At 40.5% G+C, this 22,917-nt stretch overlaps 4 protein-coding genes across 4 annotated transcripts; all 4 read left to right on the forward strand.

The window, feature by feature from the left end:
* The first annotated feature begins 3,325 nt into the window (after nt 1–3,325).
* gdf9 (growth differentiation factor 9) lies at nt 3,326–6,245 on the forward strand. The gene is made up of 2 exons (XM_085790033.1): nt 3,326–3,800; nt 4,561–6,245. Exons 1-2 carry the CDS (start codon nt 3,425–3,427, stop codon nt 5,484–5,486), a joined length of 1,302 nt encoding a protein of 433 aa, XP_085646159.1. The 5' UTR covers nt 3,326–3,424; the 3' UTR covers nt 5,487–6,245.
* Nucleotides 6,246–6,602: 357 nt separating this feature from the next.
* On the forward strand, nt 6,603–8,962 carry uqcrq (ubiquinol-cytochrome c reductase, complex III subunit VII). Its single transcript, XM_085790036.1, has 3 exons — nt 6,603–6,738; nt 7,590–7,761; nt 8,782–8,962. Exons 2-3 carry the CDS (start codon nt 7,608–7,610, stop codon nt 8,874–8,876), a joined length of 249 nt encoding a protein of 82 aa, XP_085646162.1. The 5' UTR covers nt 6,603–6,738; nt 7,590–7,607; the 3' UTR covers nt 8,877–8,962.
* A 639-nt stretch (nt 8,963–9,601) lies between these two features.
* On the forward strand, nt 9,602–17,947 carry hspa4b (heat shock protein family A (Hsp70) member 4b). Its single transcript, XM_085790035.1, has 19 exons — nt 9,602–9,864; nt 10,514–10,571; nt 10,814–10,954; nt 12,375–12,497; nt 12,605–12,704; nt 12,829–12,962; nt 13,063–13,307; nt 13,439–13,515; nt 13,680–13,831; nt 14,011–14,117; nt 14,199–14,332; nt 14,903–15,087; nt 15,212–15,304; nt 15,603–15,758; nt 15,887–16,012; nt 16,131–16,238; nt 16,358–16,477; nt 16,618–16,779; nt 17,393–17,947. Exons 1-19 carry the CDS (start codon nt 9,758–9,760, stop codon nt 17,597–17,599), a joined length of 2,535 nt encoding a protein of 844 aa, XP_085646161.1. The 5' UTR covers nt 9,602–9,757; the 3' UTR covers nt 17,600–17,947.
* Nucleotides 17,948–20,309: 2,362 nt separating this feature from the next.
* On the forward strand, nt 20,310–22,893 carry gnpda1 (glucosamine-6-phosphate deaminase 1). Its single transcript, XM_085790041.1, has 6 exons — nt 20,310–20,823; nt 21,434–21,535; nt 21,642–21,824; nt 21,925–22,109; nt 22,316–22,490; nt 22,605–22,893. Exons 1-6 carry the CDS (start codon nt 20,700–20,702, stop codon nt 22,664–22,666), a joined length of 831 nt encoding a protein of 276 aa, XP_085646167.1. The 5' UTR covers nt 20,310–20,699; the 3' UTR covers nt 22,667–22,893.
* The last annotated feature ends 24 nt before the right edge of the window (nt 22,894–22,917 follow it).

Consider the following 22,917-nt stretch of genomic DNA (forward strand, 5'->3'; position numbering starts at 1 on the left):
TCTAACCAACAATAGTGTGATGTGTTCCAAGTCTTGGATCATTTCCTGTTAGTATAGATTGCCAACATGGGAGGACATCAGTTGTGGTTAAACCAAGTAATAAACAGATTAGTGCACATTTTGCACTTGCATATGGGGTGAAAAAGGGACACAGCTACAACTTAGATGTAAAGCCCTGCAATTACACTTCACTAAAGTGCTGGCTGGCACTAACAACATCATTTTTGTCAGTTAAAAGTAATGAAAATAAACTAGGGATGTCACGATTACTTGTTTTCACAATTAATCGCGGTATTAAGCGCCACAATTAATTAATCGTAAAGATTTCTAAATACCGTCACTTTCCAAAAAAGATTATGTTGGAAACACGGAGGCAGATGTGCACCGAAGAAATACTGGTCCATTTACCTAACGTAACATACAATTGGTAGGAATTTAAATGTTAGTGTGTCATTTGTGATAAAAAACAAACAATTGGTATAAATGACAATTAATGATCTGAATATTTAAAACACTTCCCCTGGAGGATTAATAATTGGTTATATATTAATAGTAGATACCACTAATAATAATATTTAGTGTAAATAATTAGTAATGTAATTACATTTTGACTGTATTTGATCTTACACATTCATATGTTGTGAAATTAATTCATGCATAATAATCGTAATACTGTGATTATTTCTCTGACAATAATTGTACAAAGAAAATCTACAATCCTGACATCCCTAAAATAAACCTAACATGTAAAACCTGTATTGTGGGTGATGACCTGAAGCTGCATACTGATAATACAATAACTGAGGATCTCTGAGTACAGGCATAAGTCTTAACAGTAAACAGAAATACTCAAGCATCAAACACATGACATGACTAAAGCTTCTGTTGTATGTTGACTAAATAAAACTGCAATGTGCTGGTGAATTTATTTCTTGTGTTAACCAGTGCTGAGCAGACCAGCTCTATATTACTTTTTTTCATGCTCAGGCAGTACTTCTATATAAATCACTTTTGTTTTAGTTTACTTTATATTGTGTTTATGGACAAAGCATTATAATGTCCTCTTAGTTGCAGTTTACATTTGAGGACAGTAGAGGGCAGGGCATGCTAATATTTCTTTCATCAGAGTTTAATACAGAAATCAACCCTTCACTTTTGAAAAACAAAACAAAATTTTTTTTCCCCATATACTTCACCTGTATTTCCCTATGTTAAACTGTGGGCAGCCATTCTCACCTAATACGGTAAGTCTGTTCTTGAAAGCAGAAATACTGGGTAATGCCTGCTGAAAAGAGGATATGCTACTTATAACATCAGTTTTGTATAGCCATCCTTAAAATCACAACAAAATCACATCATACTGTTCTGTGAGGTTGTTTGTCCTTTGTCACCTGAAATACTATCAATGCTATTGACTTCTACCCTATCTTTTTTAATTGATTCATTTCTTACCCATTTTAAATCAACAGGTTGGTTTGGGGAATCATTATCCTACAACAAATTAAGTCCTCCACAGACCTAATGAAATATTACAGCATAGCCTAGCTAAACATAATGTTAGCAGGTTTACATAGCTAATTTCAAACTGAGTAACTAAGTTCACATTATCTAACCTCTAACCAGTGTGCGAAATACCCATCAATATTCGGGGGGGTCCCTAACTCGCGATTGTTGCGCAGTACCGTTATTTTTTTTTCTTTTTATAAAGTAGGACTATAACATTACAATAAGCCAAGAAAATTAGCCTATAGCCTAAAAAGGAGAGGCAAAGTTGTGCATTACAATGCAGAAAGTAATTGATAATAAATAGACGATAATTCAATAAATAAAAGACAATAATTGGCACCACACTGGCACACTTGAACAATGAATAAATGCCAGGTATAGGAGACTGGCGCGCGATCAGGGCAATGCAGAAACGAATATAGACAATAAATAAAATACAACAATTAAAAAAAAATGAATGAAAGACACCAAACTCGTGCACTCAAATAACAACCAACTGTATAAATCTGGAGATCGGAGACTGACGTGCAATTATGTGCACGAGATCCTCAGCCTGCAACTATGACCGATCATAGCCTTATCTAACCATCCATCTAGCAAATACGTTTAAACACAGCATTGAACACATCCACAAATCACATTCGTATAACGGGCCATCATGAAAATTGAAAAAGCACAGACAAATAGCTCACAACAGGCGCCTGGCCAAACAACACCACTGGGGGTTCAGGCCATAGTATGCTGAAGCAGGCTAGCCTCTTACCTTAAGTTATTTTCCTGCCTTAATGTCAAGCCAAGGGTTGCGGTATTTCCATTACCCCACCTGCTTAGGTGTAAAAAAAAAAAAGAAAAGAAAAGCGGCCAATCACCAGTGCTAGCAGCAGGGGCTGCGGCTACGTCTTCAGAGCACTCGGCCTCAACTTCACTTTCTTCGGCAGAGGGTGGGAGAGGAACGGGATCCTCTGTTCTGATAGCGAGTGGGCTCGACTCCTGCGCTGGGCTGGCGCACATGGCTAATTTGCATAATGCGCAGGTGACATGGTTCAGCTTAATGTTAAACGAATAAATGTTTTGAATTATGAATACTGGACATGGTGATCTTAAACACATTTAATTGACCACAATAAAATTATTGTATTATATTATATATATATTTTTTTTGACAAGATTGAGACCCCCCTCAGATTTTGCTTTTGAGTCTTTCAGGGGGTCTCAAGGGGTTAATCGGGGGGGTCCGACCCCCCCAAACCCCCCCGTATTTCGCACTATGCCTCTAACGTTAACTGGTTTTTGTTACTCTAAAATTATCCACATCACATTTTACTGCTGTTAATGTAATTAATTATACCTTTTCGTTGGTGTTAACTGACTACCTAGCTAACTCCCAGGACAACTTACCAACGTATCTTTCTCTTGTCTTTACACTTTCAGGTTGTGCGTTGATGCTACTATACATGTTTTAAAAAAAAAAAAAAAAAAAAAACGAAATGTGACGAGTTTGTTTTATCAGCATGTTCACTCTCCTTTCTCTTTATATTTACTTTAACAGAAATTCCCATCAGCGCCGGAAGCTTAGAGGCGATATCTTCAAAATAAAAGCGCATTAATAGCACTTCTGTTTGAAGCCCACCTAACACTGATGAACCAAAGATTAGGAATTACTGTGAGCTGCAGAATTTACGATAATACACTAATATCTTTGTAAATAGTAGCCTACTTGCTCTATAATCAGGTGCACTCGCCTATCAATGTAGCCTGTGAGAAAGCAGCATGTTAGCTGCTGAAAAGTAATATGGGTGATGAAGTTGATTGTCAACACCTGCGCGTGTTGATCAGCGGCGGCACGTGTGTGGTCTCGTTGACCTCGAGCTCTCAACAGGAGAGTCTCTCTAAATTTCGACTGGTTTCGTTGTTTGTAATGGAAAAACAAATGCTGGTGTCAGCTGTCCTTCGTTATTTTCGCACTGTTGTCTTGCTGCTGTTGGTCAACTGCGGCTGCCCGCTGCTTAGATCTTCCCTGGCGGCCTCCAATGCGCTGCACAGACTGGGCGACTTCACCTACCCGCACGGCAGCATCTTCTCCCCGCTGCTCAAAGCCCTGTCGGAGCACGGAGGGCCCCGGTGGAGCCCAGGCCTGAAGAGGAAGGTGAAACCCGAGCACAGGTACATGAAGTATCTGACCGAGGTTTACAAGACGTCCTCCAGGGTCCAGAGGAGTTTGGACGGGGATCAAATCTACAACACAGTCCGACTGATCAAGCCACAAGATGAATGTCTTGCACGAAGTAAGAAAGGTGAGGAAGTGATTCACAGTCAGAGGCCATGACAGCTCAGCTGGTTGACAGCACACACTATTACACTACACAGATACAATGATGGCAGTGGGGCTTGATAATGAATGAAAAAAGTCATATTGTAATTCCCCTAAATTATATTGAAATACACATTTGCACAAAATAACAAAGCAAAAAAATATATAATAATTATCATTTTTAAAAAGTCTCATGTTTTGGCATGTTTAGGCACTATTTAAATGCAGGTATAGATAAAGTAACTGGATAAAAAGACAAAGCTATAATGGACCAATGCTTGTTTACCAACTGGTCCCAGGGCCCCAGACTTGCAGGGGCCTCAAATGCCCAAGAGTCATTTTTCATTGTATGGTTGTGATAATATATAGCTAATACACTGGCTCTTGGTGTAGGTCCTATACGTCTATTCTGAAGATTGATGAGCAAGGTGCATCGTTTTTCATCTCGTTCAGCTGCAGTTTTTTTCTTATCTAGTAGGCTAATTAGTTCATTAAGTGCAGAATATTCCAACGCTCCAATTAAATGTCTATTTTATAGACATTCATATAATATTCCTAAATTAGCTTGGTTTTATACTATTAATAAGGAAAGTTGTTAATCAAAATGGTAATGCACTTGAACGGACCTCTGTAAAAGATGTGTTTTTTCTGGCTAAATTAAAATGGCATTATTCTCACTATGATTTATCTTTGATGATATAATGGTGTTTTCTTCCATTTGGTTTTCCTATGTTCTCTTTCAGAAAGTTTTATGCAGGATCTTTCATACAGTCTTGACCAAGTGAGGAGAAAAGAACAGCTTCTGAAGTCGGCTCTGCTGTACAACTCTGACCACAGCCGTGCAGCACCCATGAACTCTGTGTGCTACCTGAGCATCAAGGAGCAGGAGCGGTCGAACCAGTGTCAGCTGTGTCCTGCTGTCCAACATGCAGTGAACTTCACAGCCGACACTGACGGGAGGAGCAGGAGGAACTGGGTGGAGGTCGACATCACGTCATTTGTCCAGCCACTCTTAAAGTTTCAGAGAAAGAATATCCACCTGCTCATCAACATCACCTGCCCAGAGGGAGACGGACCTGAACGACCACGGGAATTAACCCTGAGGCCCCCTCCTCTGCTTCTTTATCTCAGTGACACCAGCAAAGTTGCCCACCAGAGGTCACAGGTCAATGCCAAACTGGGTGAAAGGCCAAGTTCTGCAGCTAACACATTTCACAAGCAGATGGTGTTCAAACCAGAACAGAGGTTCGGGCACAAGAGGAGATGGAAGAGAGAATCTCCAAAGAGCAAGCGAGGCGATAAAAGTCTGGACATCCACCTGCCTGATCTTCTCCCAAGCTCTGAATTCCCGACAAGTGACTGTGCCTTGTACGATTTCAGGGTGCGATTCAGCCAGCTCAAGCTTGATCACTGGATTGTTTTTCCACCAAAGTACAACCCCAGGTACTGCAGAGGCATCTGTCCGAGGACCATGGGCTTCATCTATGGTTCACCCGTTCACACCATGGTGCAAAACATCATCTATGAGAAGCTTGACTCCTCTGTGCCCAGGCCCGCATGTATCCCCTCCCAATACAGCCCCCTGAGTGTCATGATCTTTGAAGAGGATGGATCCTACGTCTACAAGGAGTTTGAAGACATGGTTGCCACCAGGTGCACATGTCGCTAAGCCAGCTTCAGATGCCCCCCCCCTCCCTTCCCGCCCTGTTGCCTTCAGGTGCCGATCCATTATCCCAGTATCAGATGTTCTGACCAGGCTCAGTGATTTCTTGAATTCATAAAATCGTTGTGCACGATCCAGAGCAGGTGTGTTTACTTAAACAAGACGTATTTTATCCTAATGAAGATAGTTGAAATGTGGCATTTATTTCCTTTTTTTGTTAAGCGAAAGGTGCAAATGCATTCTGATTGCTCTACGCAATATGGTATCAAGTCTGACACACTTGAAGAAGAAATTGTGTGATGTATGATTTGTATGATTTTTTTAAGTTCCTGTTTAGTTAACTTATTTTGGGTGGCTGGTTTGTCATTATTCTTTAATTTAACACAAATTGCCAGGTTTTAAGTAGCCCTGTTGTGGATAAAAAATGAAAAACTGTCACAATCCTTATCAAACCTTTTAGATATCATTTTATTCCTGGGGATTACAGACAGCAGTCTGAACAACACCTGTCTTCATAATGTCCAGAATGAAAGTTGTCAAGGTTTCAGTGTGTATTTATTACTTCTGGTCACTGAGTGACTTACATATGAATTGACTGCATGCTTGTGACTTTGTACTGGTTGAATGTGACTAAATGCTATGTCATGTCTATTTATGCAAACTGAATGAATTCACTGTGTCTGTGGTCAGGTTAGGGATATTCAAAATTGAAAATATGTTTGACATTTTCTGAAAAGTTGGAAAATAAACAATAGCAGGCATAAATGTTTTATTTGTCTGTATACAGCTGGCTGGATTGATCACACAACACAGAGAATGAAGAAGAATAATTATGATTCTTTCAGTGGATTGATCGCTCTGTCCAGTGAGAAGGATATGAAGAAAAAGCGGCGCTCTCTACGTGAATGTGGATTCATTTTTTCGCGACAGATAAATGCAGTGGTAAAATGTAGTAGCCTACATTTCCCTTCAGAATGTATAAATCAGTGAGCCTACAGATGTGCAGATACCTTCTTTATGTTATATAGAGCTATGTTTAGTATCTCATGTGCTTCTCATTGAATTCAGTGAGGCACTACAGATAACAAACCTCCAGTTAGGCAGTGAATAATCCATGGTGGACCCTGAGCTGGAGGAGTGGTTTGATCACACTCCCGGCCGGTTGGTGGCGGTGGCGGTAGCGACGGCCGTGTTAGCGGGGAACCGAAGAGGAAGGACGGCAGCATTTCGGTAGGAGACACCGCTGAGAAGCAGCACGGTAAGCCTCAATGTCATGAAAGAAAACCTCACTTTATTAGCTTGAATAACCAAATCCTGTGATATGTATGTGCTATAGTGCGTCATTTAAGACTCGGGTCTCCCCCTCTCTTGACCAAACGACCACATTAACGCGGCGGTCAGCGAAACATCTCAAGGTCTGTTTGTACTTCAGCGGCTAACAGGCTGTTAGCCCGGCTAGCTGCTGGAGCTAACACTAGCCTACTGCTGTTTCGCAATAATGTTCATGCCTGACTGTTTATATAACCTGGCATCTTTCAGCGCATTAAAACCACAGTTTGAACTGTTTACGGACCACGTTTGTTTTGTGATTATACATACATGTACTCATTTATGTCGGTACAGGGCAGGGTTGGCTTACTAATTTAACCTGCTAGTGCAACAAGGTTAGATACAAGTACCTCTGTGCAATAATCTATATACCATGTCCGGCCAGTCATACAATACAATCACGAACAACTAAGACAGTTAAACCATCATCAAAGGTGATAGATTGTTTATTGTATACTATTATTGTTAAAGCTCATCGTACTGTTGTCATACTGAACTGATAAACAGTGAACCGGACCCCATCCCCCCAATTTTTTGTCTAACTGTAAGCAGAGAGAAGGACTTTGCTGTAAGTGAATTTGTATTGTCTGAACACACACTCAATTCTCTTGTTTAATATATATATTACAAAAAAATACTGAAAAGGATGGAGTGAGGGTCTTTAGAGACAGCTTTTACACAACTGTGATCAAATCTTGTCCAGATCATTAACAGTCTTAATGCAAGTGGCTTCCTGTGTCTAAACCTTTTGTGTACATTTTTCTTGATTTATCATTTCAGATCAGCTCTCTGGTGAACATGGGCCGACACTTTGGAAACTTGGCCAAGGTCAGACATGTGGTCACATACACCCTGTCCCCATTTGAACAGAGGGCTTTCCCCAACTATTTCTCCAAGGGAATCCCCAACGTGTGGAGACGGTTCACAGCTTCTTTCTTCAAAGTTGCCCCCCGTAAGTCTTGTATTTTGTAAACAGTTTATCTGTATTTTACATTCAGGCCTGTCACAGACAATACAATTAAGTGTTTATCAAGTCCTCAAGTCATGTTAGCAAAAATAACAACAGTATTTGTTTGTATGTTTTATATTCTTCTTTAACACATGATCATTGTAATTTGCAACTAAAATGGGATTGTGTCTGTGAATATAGTTGCAAACCGTTTTTGATTTTCAATACAAATTGATTTGAATGACATGCCATTAAAATTATATAATGTTTAATATTTCCATAAAGATGTTGCATGTTCATGGGGGTGTGTAACTTACCAGTCACCTCCTTTTTCTGCACAAGATTTAAATTGTGCTTTGGATGTCAAGTTTAGATTTGCTTTTTCTTGTGCAGCTCAACCTAAGGTCAGGTTTCATCATTATGGGTGTGTGAATGTTGGATTGGTGCCTAGTCATATGATATGCCTCCTGTGTGCTTTGACCCAGCTTCTGCTGTTGTTTAAATGACAAGCCACAGTGTATGGTAAAAAGAGCCGACAAATATTTGATGTTTCAATATCCCATGTGTCAAATTCAAGTCCCGGCACATAGGTCTTTTCTTTCACTATACACTTAAGGGCTTTTTGCAAACATCGTGCACTGTTTTCACACAAAATTTTGAGAAAACAAAATAAACGGTGTCAAATCTATACAAAAACTGTTAATACACAAGATTCAAATTTTAATAACAACATAACATTTTATTAATGAACATGTTCTTATATGGCAGTATTTAGTACATTTAATCTTTTTCCTCATGTATAGTATCAAAGTCTTTCATCACTTCAGTCATATTTTTCACTGTGCAGTTCACTGAAAATGTAACAGAGTTGGTTTGAATTTGACTAATCTTTTTAGGATTTCTGCATAGATAATATATTTGAGTTAATTCACACATTCCTGACCTTTATCTCATAGCAAAATGCAGATGAATATCGTTTAAAGATCCCAGAGCTAATTTGTTTTGTGATCTTCCTTTTTACAGCCATGACCCTGATGTACCTGACATACACCTGGGGCAACAATGTCCATCAGCAGGGCAAAAAGAAGAATCCTGCTGACTATGAGAATGATGAATAAACCGCCACCTTCCTGAACGCTGTCCTCTGTTATTAATTCCAGCTCTGTATGTTTCACCAATAAAGATTAACAATATTTATGTGAAATTAGTCTTGATTGGTTTCATTTTGGCATCTCTCTCTTTCAGTCTGGATTGATGCCCAGTCATGGTCACGCTGTGTGGGTTTCAACTCAGTCTTACAGATTGTAAACAATTAAGTAATCTTTAACTGCTCGAGTTATTTAAATGTGCAAATTCATCATGCCTGTAGTTTAGTAGCTCTTACATTTCTGACATGGTTTTATATTTTTGCTGTTGGACTGTGGGTTGAAGAAAACAAAAATGATGTTACCATCAGATGTGGGGAACTTAAACACAAAAAAAATGCACAGAAAAATCAGTAAAAACACTACACAAAGTGATAAGCATGCACACCTCAGCTATGATTGCAATGGTAGCGGTAGTGGGGGATTTTGAAGATGGGAAGCCAGCATGTAAGGGTTTATATATCGTCACAGCTGGATATGATATGATAGAGTGACAAAGGCAACAGACTGAAATAGATTTGTGAGCAGGGCTAACAGAACTGAAGCTGCAGTGACCGTCTCTGGCCTGTGGGCGGCGCTCAATCGTCGGGTGCAGCGTCTCTGCAGTCGGATGCGATTGGTCGCCGAGACCGACAGAAAATTCCTGAACGCTCTCACGCATCAGCCGGACCCGGTGTACCTACCTACCGCATGCTGCCGCTCAGTTTCATGGAAGAAGAACAAGGGAGGACCATCGTACACTGACTGAAAAGCCACTGTAGCCGCCGCTGTTGCTTTTCTCAGCCCCGAGCTGCGTCTGTGTTCTTCCCCCCCCGTTGTTACCGCTGTCCACGCCGCGCAGTTAGCCGCTGAAGATGTCAGTTGTCGGGTTTGACGTCGGCTTCTTGAACTGCTATGTAGCGGTAGCCAGAGCCGGAGGCATTGAAACAGTCGCCAATGAATACAGCGACCGGAGCACACCGTAAGTACGACGAGACTCGGCTGGTGTGTTGCGATTTGCGTTGTGTCATCTTTGCTGAAAGCCGCCACAACGTGTGGGAAACATCCTCCGTCTGTTCATCTGAATGTATGGTGAAGCTAACGTAGCTAGCCGCCTGGCTAGTTAGCATGCTAACGGATTTCACAACAGGAAGCGGCATGTGAGTGCTAAAGCTAACGGTAGCCGAAACGAAACCATTGTGACAAGAAAGAAACTCTGCCACGATTTCACACGCCTGTGAGGGTTTTATGGTGACTCATTACATTTCTATAGTGGAGTTAATGTAAAACCTCTTATAACGGAGCTGCCGAGTCAGGTGATGATTTTTTTTAATTATTTTTTTTTACAACAGGCATGAATAAGCGTATGATGGGAGGAGGCCGTATCCAGGCTGTCAAAACGGCTTCTGCAATCTATTGCATTTCATTTTCCAGACCAGTAGTCCCTAGTAGACACCGATTGAATAGCGTACAATACATATTTATAAACATGACAAAACTCTCATCCTATGAAATCGTCACTATTATTGTCAATTGTCATTTTATTACTGGTGGTATTAACCCCATCTGAAGCTGCATCATTGACAGAACACTGACAGAGAAAATAACCGGATTGTGTTTTCTATTTTTAGGGCATGTGTGTCCTTTGGACCCAGGAATCGCTCTATTGGTGCAGCAGCAAAAAGCCAGGTATGTCTTAATGTGAGATCACGGGACAGCCTGTTCGTGATCAATAACCTGACATGGGAGGGACCAGTCCCAGTGTATGTAATAAGGCACTGAATATGAGCAAGAACAATACCAAGCATGGGGACAGCACACATAAAGCTCTGCACCGTCATAAAACACGCTTCTAAGTCACAAATGCACAATTTGCCAAGGGGTAATTGTATTTCTATAGAGATGTTTTCTCTTCTCTTTCTGTGAAACAGGTCGTCACAAACTGCAAGAACACAGTCCAAGGGTTCAAGAGGTTTCATGGCAGGGCGTTTTCAGATCCGTATGTGCAGCGTCTCAAAAACAGCTTGGTGTACGACATTGCACAAATGCCCACAGGAACAACTGGTATTAAGGTAAGAGAAGGAACAAGAGTTGTAATACTGGGAACTGAGATGTAATAATGTGCACAAAATCATTCTAGGCCAGACACATTCAGGGTTCCCACGCGTCCTGGAAAACCTGGAAAATGGTTGTCTAATTTTCCAGTCATGGAAAATGAGGGGAAAAGTCAAATGTCCTGGAAAAGCTTGAGTTGTCCTGGAAAATTATTTATCACCGTGACATCAGCTACCAGAGCTCTATTTGACTTTTTTCAGACCCCAACAAGGATTTTTTTCCCAAAGAAAACTAGTGAGAAAACTAGAGACTTTGAGTTGATGAGTGTTTCCAGTATTGGACAAGGGTTTTCTCTGCTGAGCGACAGATAGAGGAGCAGCAGAGAGATGTAGTGGGCGTGGTTTAAAAACAAAAACAACATGTTTGTTTTGTTCTATGATAAATTTGTTATAATTTCTAAGCATGTAAGAGATTATTTCATTTTCAGTTAGAGCCACAGACTGCACATCTTTAAATCAGACTCCTGGGGGTGAGAGAGGAATAAACATAGAAACAAAGTGGTTAAATGTACAAAATAAGGTACGGCTGTCGAAAAGAACACTTCTCCACAGCATGAATGGGACGGGGTGTTTTAGTGTATGGCGTGATAACATGTCTGTCAGACTGTAGCAGCTGAAAAAGTCCTGGAAAATGATTTAAGAAAAGATTGGGAACCCTAACATTAGATATACCAATACTAATACATAGGTGCAGACATTATGAAAAGGCTTTTACACTTGACACTCTATTAAGACAGCATGCACCAATTGAATATTTGATTGTTGCAATAACAATAACACAGACAGAAGACGCACTGTCTCAATAACATAATAGCCAAACAAATCATAAAGCAAAAGTATGAAGTCCCATAAACAGTGCTACTAAGAATTATGCTTATTGAAAGCATTTATAACTTATCTATTAATTCAGACCTAGATATATTTTATGTTTACAGGACAAAAATATTGTTTTACCCAAATATTTAATGCCAGCAAGCACTAAAAGCAGCAGCTGTGACACAGCACATCTGCGCATTTTGAAGTTATGAATGTGTCGGTGTCATCCCAAGCTGCTCTGAGATAACGGTTGAAATGTGACCTTGATAATACAATGGAAGTGTGGATGAGACTGTTGAGGCTGATTGACAGGTGAAGATAATGGAGAAAGTAATCAGTCAAGCATTGCATCTTAGGAAAAGTAATGTTTGTTAGATTTAGGGGTCAAATGTTTATACAGTGTATATATATATATATTTTTTTATTTGAGGTTGAGTTAGCTAGTCTTATTTTATTGGTTAATTATCATGATCATCGTCATTTTCCATCCAACACAGTAAAAATGATCGAGATCAATGAAACATTTTTTTTCCCTTGTCTGCCTATTTGACTGTTCTTGAAGGTGATGTACATGGAGGAGGAGAAGGTGTTCAGCATTGAACAGGTCACTGCCATGCTGCTGACTAAGCTGAAGGAGACAGCAGAGAATGCACTGAAGAAGCCTGTGGCTGACTGCGTTGTCTCTGTAAGTTTAAACGTGCTTCTGTACTGTTTTTGAGTCTGTGTTTGTCACACTACTGTAATTGAAAAAACTTGCGACACCTGTTGAAATACTCTTTGTGTTGTGACCAGGTTCCCTGCTACTACACGGATGCTGAGAGGAGATCAGTAGTAGATGCTGCTCAGATTGCTGGACTCAACTGCCTGAGGCTCATGAATGAAACAACTGCAGGTCTGTACTTGGGGTTTTTTGGGGGTAGGGCTCAGGCAGGGATGTGCATGTTGGTGGTTTCTCTCTGCGCTGCCATCCCACAGCTTTTTTTACTTCATTAATGATTGAACAATTTTCTTTGCAGTTGCATTAGCATATGGGATCTACAAACAGGACCTCCCTGCTCCCGAGGAGAAAGCCAGAAATGTGGTGTTTGTGGACGTGGGCCATTCTGGATACCAGACATCAGTGTGTGCCTTTAACAAGGGCAAACTCAAGGTGTGTATGCATATGTGTAAATCATTATATGCATAGTCTTTATCAATCCATGGGACGCTTTGTTTCAGCTCTCTCTTTGTTTCTTCTTCACGTTTCTCAGGTCCTTGCTACAGCCTGTGACCCAGAGTTGGGTGGAAAGGACTTTGACGAGATGCTGGTCAAGCATTTCTGTGAGGAATTTGGCAAATCGTACAAGCTTGATGTCAGGTCTAAGCCCAGGGCTCTGGTCAGGCTCTACCAAGAGTGTGAAAAACTAAAAAAATTGATGAGTGCCAACTCCTCAGACCTGCCTCTTAACATTGAATGCTTCATGAATGACATCGATGTCTCTGCAAAACTGAACAGGTCAGCCAACAATACATTGTTTATTGATTTTTAGGTTGGCAATAATCTTTATTTTCTTACAATGCATGATTTCTATCTACTGAGACTTACCCATAAAGTTGAAGCAATGTCCACCTTTTCTCTTACACAAGGACTAAGTTTGAAGAGCTGTGTGCTGATGTTTTGAGCCGAGTAGAGCCTCCACTGCAGAGTCTGCTGGAACATGCCAGTGAGTGCTATATTTTTGTTATATGTTATGTTATATTTTTTTACCCAGTTGTTATCTACTTCACTTTATTTATTTGAAATTCTTGGTAATTACATTTTAAAGAATGTATTGTATGTCGGTTCAGCTGTTTATGTGATAACAAAACCCTTTTTTTATTTCATAAGAACTGAAAAAAGAAGACATCTATGCAGTCGAGATAGTGGGCGGAGCTTCCAGGATCCCTGCTGTCAAAGAGAGAATCAGCAAATTCTTCGGGAAGGAACTGAGCACTACACTGAATGCTGACGAGGCTGTGGCCAGAGGATGTGCCCTGCAGGTACACACTTTGTCATTTGTAAAGCTGCTATTGCACAATGAAAGTACATTTGTCACTAAGATTTTGGCTTGAGTAAACTTTTGTTCATGTTTTGAAAATTATGTTTTCATTTCTGTGGTAACATCTTTTCTTTTGTGGCGCCGTTCATTGAACTGTTGTTTGTGTGTTTGTGTCCACAGTGTGCAATACTGTCACCTGCCTTCAAGGTGCGTGAGTTCTCCATCACGGACATCATTTCCTATCCCATCTCTTTGAAGTGGCATTCCGCTGCAGAGGAAGGTTTGAGGTAAACAACTTTCCATTGATACTTCTTTTTCTCCTGTCTCTCACCTTAAATCTTCAATATAATAATATTAATTTGTTGCAGTGATTGTGAGGTGTTCCCCAAGAACCACGCAGCACCTTTCTCTAAAGTGTTGACCTTCTACCGGAAAGAGCCTTTCTCTTTGGAGGCCTACTACAATAGCCAGAATGAGCTTCCATACCCTGACCCCACTATTGGTAAGCAATAAAGCTAGGGATGCATGATAACTGTCGGTACAGATAATTATTGGTCCAATATTGGCTGATATTATCTGCCAATAATACACACATAAGTCTGATAATGACATTAATAGATCCAATTATAATTAGCCAACATTGCTTTGATTTCACTTATTTTCAGTCTTTTGTCCTAAGTTGATTTGAAACAATAATAAATGTTGATTTTTGAAGAGTCATAACTGCTCTTGTTTTTGCTGTGATTACAGCAGTAATGTCGGTTATTTTATTTGGTTAAGTCACAGGCAGAGCTCCAGTGTTAAATTCATATTTCCTCCCTACATCTTAGCCTTTCTTAAACTCAGGTGTGTATATAGACAATTAAAAATGTTTAGCAGTTATCGTATAACAGGTATAATGGCAAAAAAGGGTTATTCTGCATATCCATAAATGATACCTGGCTGAGATTCTGACTCATTAGAGAAGTACTCGGCGCCATGCTCGGTTTACACATAGCTGATACAATATTCACTTATCATTTAACTACATCTTTTTTGTTTTTGATCAAGATTGATTTTATTCTTCATACAGGTCAGTTTATGATCCAGAAGGTTGTCCCACAAGCATCTGGGGAGAGCTCCAAAGTGAAAGTTAAGGTGCGGGTGAACATCCATGGTATCTTCAGTGTGTCCAGTGCCTCCCTGGTTGAAGTGCAGAAGTCTGATGAGACAGAGGAACCCATGGAAACGGAACAGGCTAATGACAAGGACGGAGAGGTACTTCAACCACATGAAGCACCTGCATCTGTTTACACTGAGCTCCAGATTAGTATCTGTGCTTCTCTCTGTAGTTCTGTTTAGAGTCAAAAAAACATGTCTGGTTTTTGTCGCCCGTCTGCAGAGCAAGATGCAGACCGATCAGGATGAAGTACAGGGACAGGGAGACGGCGAGAAAGAAGCAGAAGAGAAGGCGAAGGAGAATGAAGAGATGGAGGTAAGATGGACTGTTAATGTCAGTTAATGAAATTGTATTTACAAGGAGATATAGTCCACAATAAATTGTGTCTTTGAAAAGCTACATGTTAGAATTTTCATCCTCATGTATACTGTATATTGTGGTTAAACAATTGAAACATAATGTGGTACTATGTAATACCTCAAATTATTGGCTCTGCAAAGATGGGCTTAAAGCATCTTGCAATACATAGATTTAAAATTAGGCTTCCTCTGATTACTTGTCTCATTTTGGATTATATTTTTGAAGTATCAGTGCTTATTCTCTTATTTTTCAGACTACCACAGAGGAGGGCAAAAGTGAGAAGAAGTCTGACCAGCCACCACAAGCTAAAAAGCCCAAAGTGAAAACAAAAGTATTGGAGCTTCCGATTGAAAACAGTCCACAGTGGCAGCTAGCAGACGACATGCTCAATCTTTTTGTAGAAAATGAGGTAAGTAGGCTTTCAGCCCGTCCCATGCAGACATTACAGAATCCCACCCATCAAGCTGTCATCTTTTAATTACTCAATCTATTTTCAAGTGTTGTGCCAGTAACAGTTGCTGTGTGGGTTCTCCTCAGGGTAAGATGATCATGCAGGACAAGCTGGAGAAGGAGAGGAATGATGCCAAGAATTACGTAGAAGAATACGTGTATGACATGAGGGACAAACTACATGGGATGCTGGAGAAGTTTGTCAGTGAATCTGTGAGTAAACAGTCATTTGTGACTCTGTGTATGTAAATGAATCACCCTGAACTCTCTGTACAACAGATTGGGCTTTCCTTTAATAACATATTGTGAAATAATTCTTTATTTCTTTTAGGACCGAGATGCTTTGTCATTAAAGCTGGAGGACACTGAAAACTGGCTGTATGAAGATGGAGAGGATCAACCCAAACAGGTCTACATCGACAAACTGGGAGAATTAAAGGTAACTGTTAGTGTAGTAATTGTTCTTTTCTCCTCTCTCCATCCATCCATCCATCCATCCATCCATCCATCCATCATATTGATATTCTTGAGCTGACATGAGTGTTGTGTACTCTGCAGAAACTTGGCCAGCCCATCCAGGAGAGGTATATGGAGGCTGAGGAGAGACCTAAAGCTTTTGAGGAGCTGGGAAAACAAATCCAACAGTACATGAAATTTGTTGAGGCATACAAAATGAAGGTAATGCATTTTATATTGTGTTTTGAAGGAAATCCTTAAAGATGACTGTACTATAAACTGAAGGCATCATTACAAATGAAAGTAATAAAGCCTGTTGTAATCAGTAACACCACTTTTTGTGATTTTCCACTGATTTCCAGGAGGAGCAGTATGACCATTTAGATGAGGCAGATGTCACCAAAGTGGATAAACTGACCAATGATGCAATGATTTGGATGAACAGCACTATGAACCAGCAAAGCAAACAGAGCTTGACGTTGGATCCCCCAGTCAAAGTCAAAGACATTCAAGCAAAAACACGGGTGAGTGTCTATGTGTGAGATTGTAATAAAACCAGGGCTCTGAGAACAGGAACTGGAGTGAAATAAATTTAAAATGGAGAATCCCATATATGTGAAATAAAAATGCAATAGGCTTAAACATGCGTGGACCCCAGGAAGACTAGCGGCGTTCTAGAGCGCAGCTAATGGGGATCCTAACAAATAAACAAATAAACATGCTATATTTGTCCAGTTAATAACAACTGTGGCTGTTGTCAAAGTATTATTGTGTATGGCAGTTGGTGGGTAGTGTGCCATAAACAGCACATATTAATGAACAAAATTTAAGAAATCACATTGCAGAGTTTCTGGTAATTGAATTGTCAAAATTCATACATTGCTACATTGGGGTCACAACATAGGTTTGCTGTCCACTTCTGCAAAGTTCTTTCAAATATTTGTATTGTTATTTTTATCAAAATGCCCTAACACTAAACATGACACACTGATTCAATGATCTTGCAGGAACATTAGCAACTTTTACTCTACATTAATTGCAATTGTTTATCAAGCCAGTTGGGAGCTCTCTCACACAACTGTATTACTTTTCATTAAGCCATTGTTTTATGTTGTGTTTTTTTGTGTAATTGTCCAGGAGCTGTTCTCTGCTTGCAACCCTACTGTGACCAAGCCCAAACCCAAGGTGGAGCTTCCCAAGGAGGAGACGCCTGCAGAGCAGAACGGGCCCGTCAACGGACAGGAGAAAGCCCAGGAAGAAAGTGCAGACAAGGGAACAAGCGAGAACACAGGCAACCCCACCTCAGAAACAACAGAAAAGAAGCCTGACATGGACCTTGATTAAAGCAGCCTAAAGCCTCCCTAAAGCCAAGCTAAACGGGAGCTTGTTGCTTCAGATTGAGATGCAGCCCGGGTGTACGGTATATTAGAGCAGATGAAGTGTTTCAGAACTGCTCTCCACAGTCAAAAGCAGGCAGGGTGATTAGCACACTGAGCCCAGCTCCTGGTGGTATCTCTGTCTGATGACATAGCATGCCCTCTCTCTTTCTGGATGACATAAATCAAAAGCCAGCCGCAATAAGCCTGTTTGACAATGAGCGCTGTACACATGATGGTATTTATTTCTGTTGTGTGCTCTGTAAGTGTTCTGGTCTGTGTCACAATATGGTTTTAATAAAGTTATTGAAAATCACATTGCCATCTTTATTACTTTGGTCAAATATACTCAAGGTTTCACAGATATTGCTTTTGTCTAGGTAGGTGGCAAGGCAGTAGCTATTGAAGACACATGTCATATCCTGGCTCTTTAGGGATTTGACATACCTCTATTAGATAAATATTACATATGGAGGGATTTAAAATGACTTTTACCAATACATTAGACCCTATATCTTTAAATGTGTTTGTTGTTGTGGGGTAAAAAAGAAAAAGAAAAAAGCAGCTTGAATTTGATTTGTACTGGGGCTGTTTAGACTTATGACCTCATAATTTTAAGACCCCGAGCCACAGTCCTGCTAACAAGACTAAATTCAATCCTTTACTGAGTCATAAAGTCATATAATCATAGTATCATAGTAAATCTTTCATGAAATCTTTGACTTTATTCACCTTATTCTCCGGAGCAACCATGGAGTCAATGGAACGCTGTGAGATTGTGTTGGAACTTCCGGCGACGACCGGAAGTCGTATAGTACATTAGCGGTAGCTTGATTATTTGAGTCCGTTCTCAGATGTTTCTTGTTGGCAAATCCGGGTTTTTTTTCCCGTTGTCGATTGCAAAAAATGACGAGCATTATAAAGAGGAAGCTACAATCACTGGAAGAAAACGTGTGAGTTTTTATAGCAGTTGAGCATCGACCTCATCTTCTGTCCCAGTGTGTGTGGAGCTCTGTACGACCTGCACCCACCTCTACTCTAGAGTCTGGTTAAAAATAATTAAATAAATCCCCATGTCCCCGCTGATTTCAGCCAAGGTGAGCAGCTTGTTTGGAGAGTAGGAGCGAATTAAAAAAAAAAAAAAAAAAAAAAACGCTATCACAGCCCGAAGCAACATTGTTAATGCACATAAGAGGCTGCTTTTAATTTCTGACAGCTGGACATTGCGCTATACTTTTAATTATGAAGCTTTATCCATTTAAACAAAATAAACTAGAGGAACAACTTTCATGTTTAAATTGTGTTTTATAGCCTACTTTTATATATTTTACTGATCGCAATTCAGGCTGGGTGTACGTATGAAAATATGCTACAGTGTTTCTCTTTTCTTTTCTCTTTTTTGGAGGGGGCGGGGGGTAGTTTAGGTGACAAAGACATTTTTAACTGTGAAAATATAGATGTATTCAATATTTGCATTTGGGCAATACTGCTGTAGGCGAAACAAGTTTATTCATGGCCACATTTAAGTTACAGTATTTGAGGGAGGGTTTTATTTCTAAATCCCTCCGTTTATTTCTTTTACACATTAGCGAGCAGGTTCACAGCGTGAACAGCGTGTCCCGACCCGACCAGGCTCTGGACACGGAGCAGAGACCCAGGTCCGATAGTGCAAGGCTCTCTCTGAAGCAGAGGATGAGGCCAGCTTCACTCAGTCTTCACAGACAGTCCAGAGTTGAACGAGTTTCTGATCATATAGTTGTCAGTTTGCTCCAGGTGACAGTCGACCCTCACAACAAACCCCCCCCCCCCCCTCTCTCAGTAAATAGTTCCGACGTCCATGCTGCAGCTTATATCCAAGTAATATAATAGCCTATATATAAATGAGCTCCTGACGCTCAGCTCAATTGGTAAACAGCAGCGGATCAGCGCGATCTCTCCCTCCGTACTGGTTCTGCCAGCTCCACTTGGATTTCAAAGTAAAAGTCACGCTGTAAATGAGTTAAATTGTGAAACAGCGGCGCTTATATAGCCGATTTTAGGATTAAACTCTGAATATATGAGCTAAACATCTGTTACCATAAGTTTCCATGGCGATCTAGCTGGGTTGAAAGAGAGAGTACAGGAAAGCCTTTAGACTCAATAAAAAATATATAATTATAAAATATAACCCACTAAACTCGCTTCGAAGTACACCCCTCAAGTGTTGTCCATGTTGATTTGATTGTCTGTATTGTAATTGTCCCGCAATATACTGCAAATTCAGTCGATTGTTTACATCAGTTTTTACTTCCGCATTTGACCGGAAGTCGTAACACAATCGCGGCCAAACCGGAAGTGGCAAAGTGGGCGGGGCTACATAAGGTGAATATGACCAGATAATGAGGGACGGTGGGGTGTGTTCACCTTTAACGTTGCCTAGCAACCACACGTACCGCTCTGCTCTGAATCTAGTTTATGTAAATTCGTTCTCGTAAAAACTGATTTTCCTTTGTTTTCCTCCTCTCTAATATCCACCTTTTTCAGGTAAAGAATCAGGCATGCGACTGCAGTGTTTAAAAAAAAACATCTCCCATGGAAGCTCAGTGAAACGTTGTGTGTTTATCTGTCAAATGAAAGCTAGAACTACTTAGCCTACAAGCTAATGTAAACGTAACGTTAAGTTGATTGAACATCCCCTCAGCGGGTAGAGGCTGTTTACATCCGACGGGAGGAATCACATGATCCACTTCAAGATCCTGTTTCCTCTGAGCACGGACTATATGTAAGGCGGTTCGGACCGAGAGCTGCATTTAGTCCAAGTTGGATGCAAGTACTTGTGTTTTATAAGGACTAAATAGCTGCAGTGAAAGTTTTGCTCATTTGCAGTCATTTCGTTTCGCCTGCCTGTTTAGCAACCCTGAGCTCAGTTTAGTCAAAGACGTGTTTTAGTTTAGTGTTGCTGGATGGTCCTATTGTTCAGCCCGGTGAGTCTAAAGTCTGATTTAGGTGTGTTTTATGAGGATTCAGGTCCAGACTGAGCTCCATCAGACGAGCAAACCAGTTTGTTTTGTCTCTTTGTCTCCAGGACGATGAAGCTGATCATACTCAATGACTACGACCAGGCGAGCGAGTGGGCTGCGAAGTACATAAGAAACAAGATTTTACAATTCAAACCTGGCCCGGACAGATACTTCACCCTGGGGCTTCCCACAGGTGAGTAGTAACTGGATTACACTAGAGAACTCCCATCGACCCAAACACCGCAGAGATTAGCACAGCTGAATCTGTTTACCTGTGTGTAAAACAAGTAATAGCCTTTAGTACTTCCCCTCTCTTATGTGCTTATTCAGTGTAATAGCCGGTAGAGCTTTACTTTCATTACCGAAGAGTTCAAAGCTCAATGTATACTTAGAGTAAGGCTAATAATAGTGTCAATTTATTATCCCCCATTCAGAAACTGTTACAAAGTCCGTGTCAAAAGCAGAAAAAATAAATAACTAAAACCAACAGCTAAAGGAGAAGAAACAATACATAAAAGGGGAAAAGTACCTCATTTGCACCTAAAGATAAAGTGTGGATGCGTGGATCTGGAAGAACTTTCTAAATATTATTTGTAATATGTCTTACTTAACAATGCATACTAATCAAAATGAGTACAAGTAAGAAATAATGAATTTTTCTCTGGAACATAAAAAACGAATTCTATGAAATGTTATAAAATGTGCTGAAGGACTAAGATGATAAGTGAAAGTAAAAATCAGTGAAAATACCTGGTACTTTTGCTTGTGTTCTTTGTAACCACCTTTATTGCCGGTTTTTACAGGGAGCACACCTCTGGGTTGTTACAAGAAACTGATTGAGTACTACAAGAACGGCATCATCTCATTCCAGTATGTCAAGACCTTCAACATGGATGAATATGTGGGTAAGGCTTAACCCGTTCTCTCTCCTCACACAAAGTGGGTACACTCTAAGGAATCCTGTAAAAAATTATGATCTTGCATCATAAACTGTCCTCAAATCCGATACAGGACTTCCCAGAAATCACCCCGAGAGCTACCACTCGTTCATGTGGAATGAATTCTTTAAGCACATTGACATAAAAGCAGAAAACACCCACATCCTGGATGGCAATGCTCCCAATCTGCAAGCAGAGTGTGACGCCTTTGAGGAAAAGATCACAGCCGCCGGGGGGATCGAGCTCTTTGTAGGAGGTCAGGAGTTTACACAGCGCTGATTTTGAATGTGCTGTCTGTCACACAATTATGGTATCAAGTGCTTAGAAAAGTAAAACCTGCTTTTAATGTCCTTCAGGTATTGGACCTGATGGTCACATTGCCTTTAATGAGCCTGGCTCCAGCTTGGTTTCCAGGACCAGAGTGAAGACTTTGGCAAGGGACACTATCGTGGCTAATGCCCGATTCTTTGATGGGGATCTCTCAAAGGTGCCCACCATGGCTCTGACTGTTGGCGTGGGCACTGTCATGGACGCAAAAGAGGTTAGAACCCTATGTCGCTGTCAGCCATGTGTCCTATTTCTTAATGTTTCTGCAAAAAATCTAATTAACTCTGTGTCAGGGCTGATCATTTCCTAGCAGAACTTTACTTTGAGTTGCAGTGATTTTGTCATCTACCTGATGAACTAAAAAACAACACCATGTCGCTCACGCTTAGCCATAAAGGTCACATTTTGACATCTTCTCAGGTCATGATTCTCATCACCGGAGCACACAAGGCGTTTGCTTTATACAAAGCTATCGAGGATGGTGTGAATCACATGTGGACAGTGTCTGCGTTCCAGCAGCACCCACAGACTGTGTTTGTGTGTGACGAAGATGCTACCCTGGAACTACGAGTCAAAACTGTAAAGTACTTCAAAGGTGAGACTTCATCACAAAGCTATTTATCAACATAGGTTAGATTAAGAAAAATATGTGTAAGACATTGACATGAATGAAGAAAATGCTGACTCTTGCTCATTCTTTCTTTTCAAGGGATGATGCATGTGCACAACAGGCTGGTGGAGTTACCTTCCCCAGACAGCGAGAAGAAATGATCAAAGATGTTTTCCCAACTTTGAGGATTCATGAGGCATTTTTCAAAAAATTTACACTATAATGATTCCTTTATCTTCTGACGGAGATACATCGGTGAACATCAAGCAGTGCTTGAGTCGACCACAACTAATCTTTGTAGAAATAATCAGGTACTCTGTATTCAAGTGGTTGTTCATACAGCTGTGCCAATCTTGTGTTCTTTGTAATAAAGTGCCTTTAATTTTTATACCTTGGGTGTGTTTTGGGTAAG

The sequence above is a fragment of the Trachurus japonicus genome, chromosome 10 (assembly GCF_045865225.1).
Source record: "Trachurus japonicus isolate A0001 chromosome 10, Traja_1.0".
Taxonomy (NCBI): domain Eukaryota; kingdom Metazoa; phylum Chordata; class Actinopteri; order Carangiformes; family Carangidae; genus Trachurus; species Trachurus japonicus.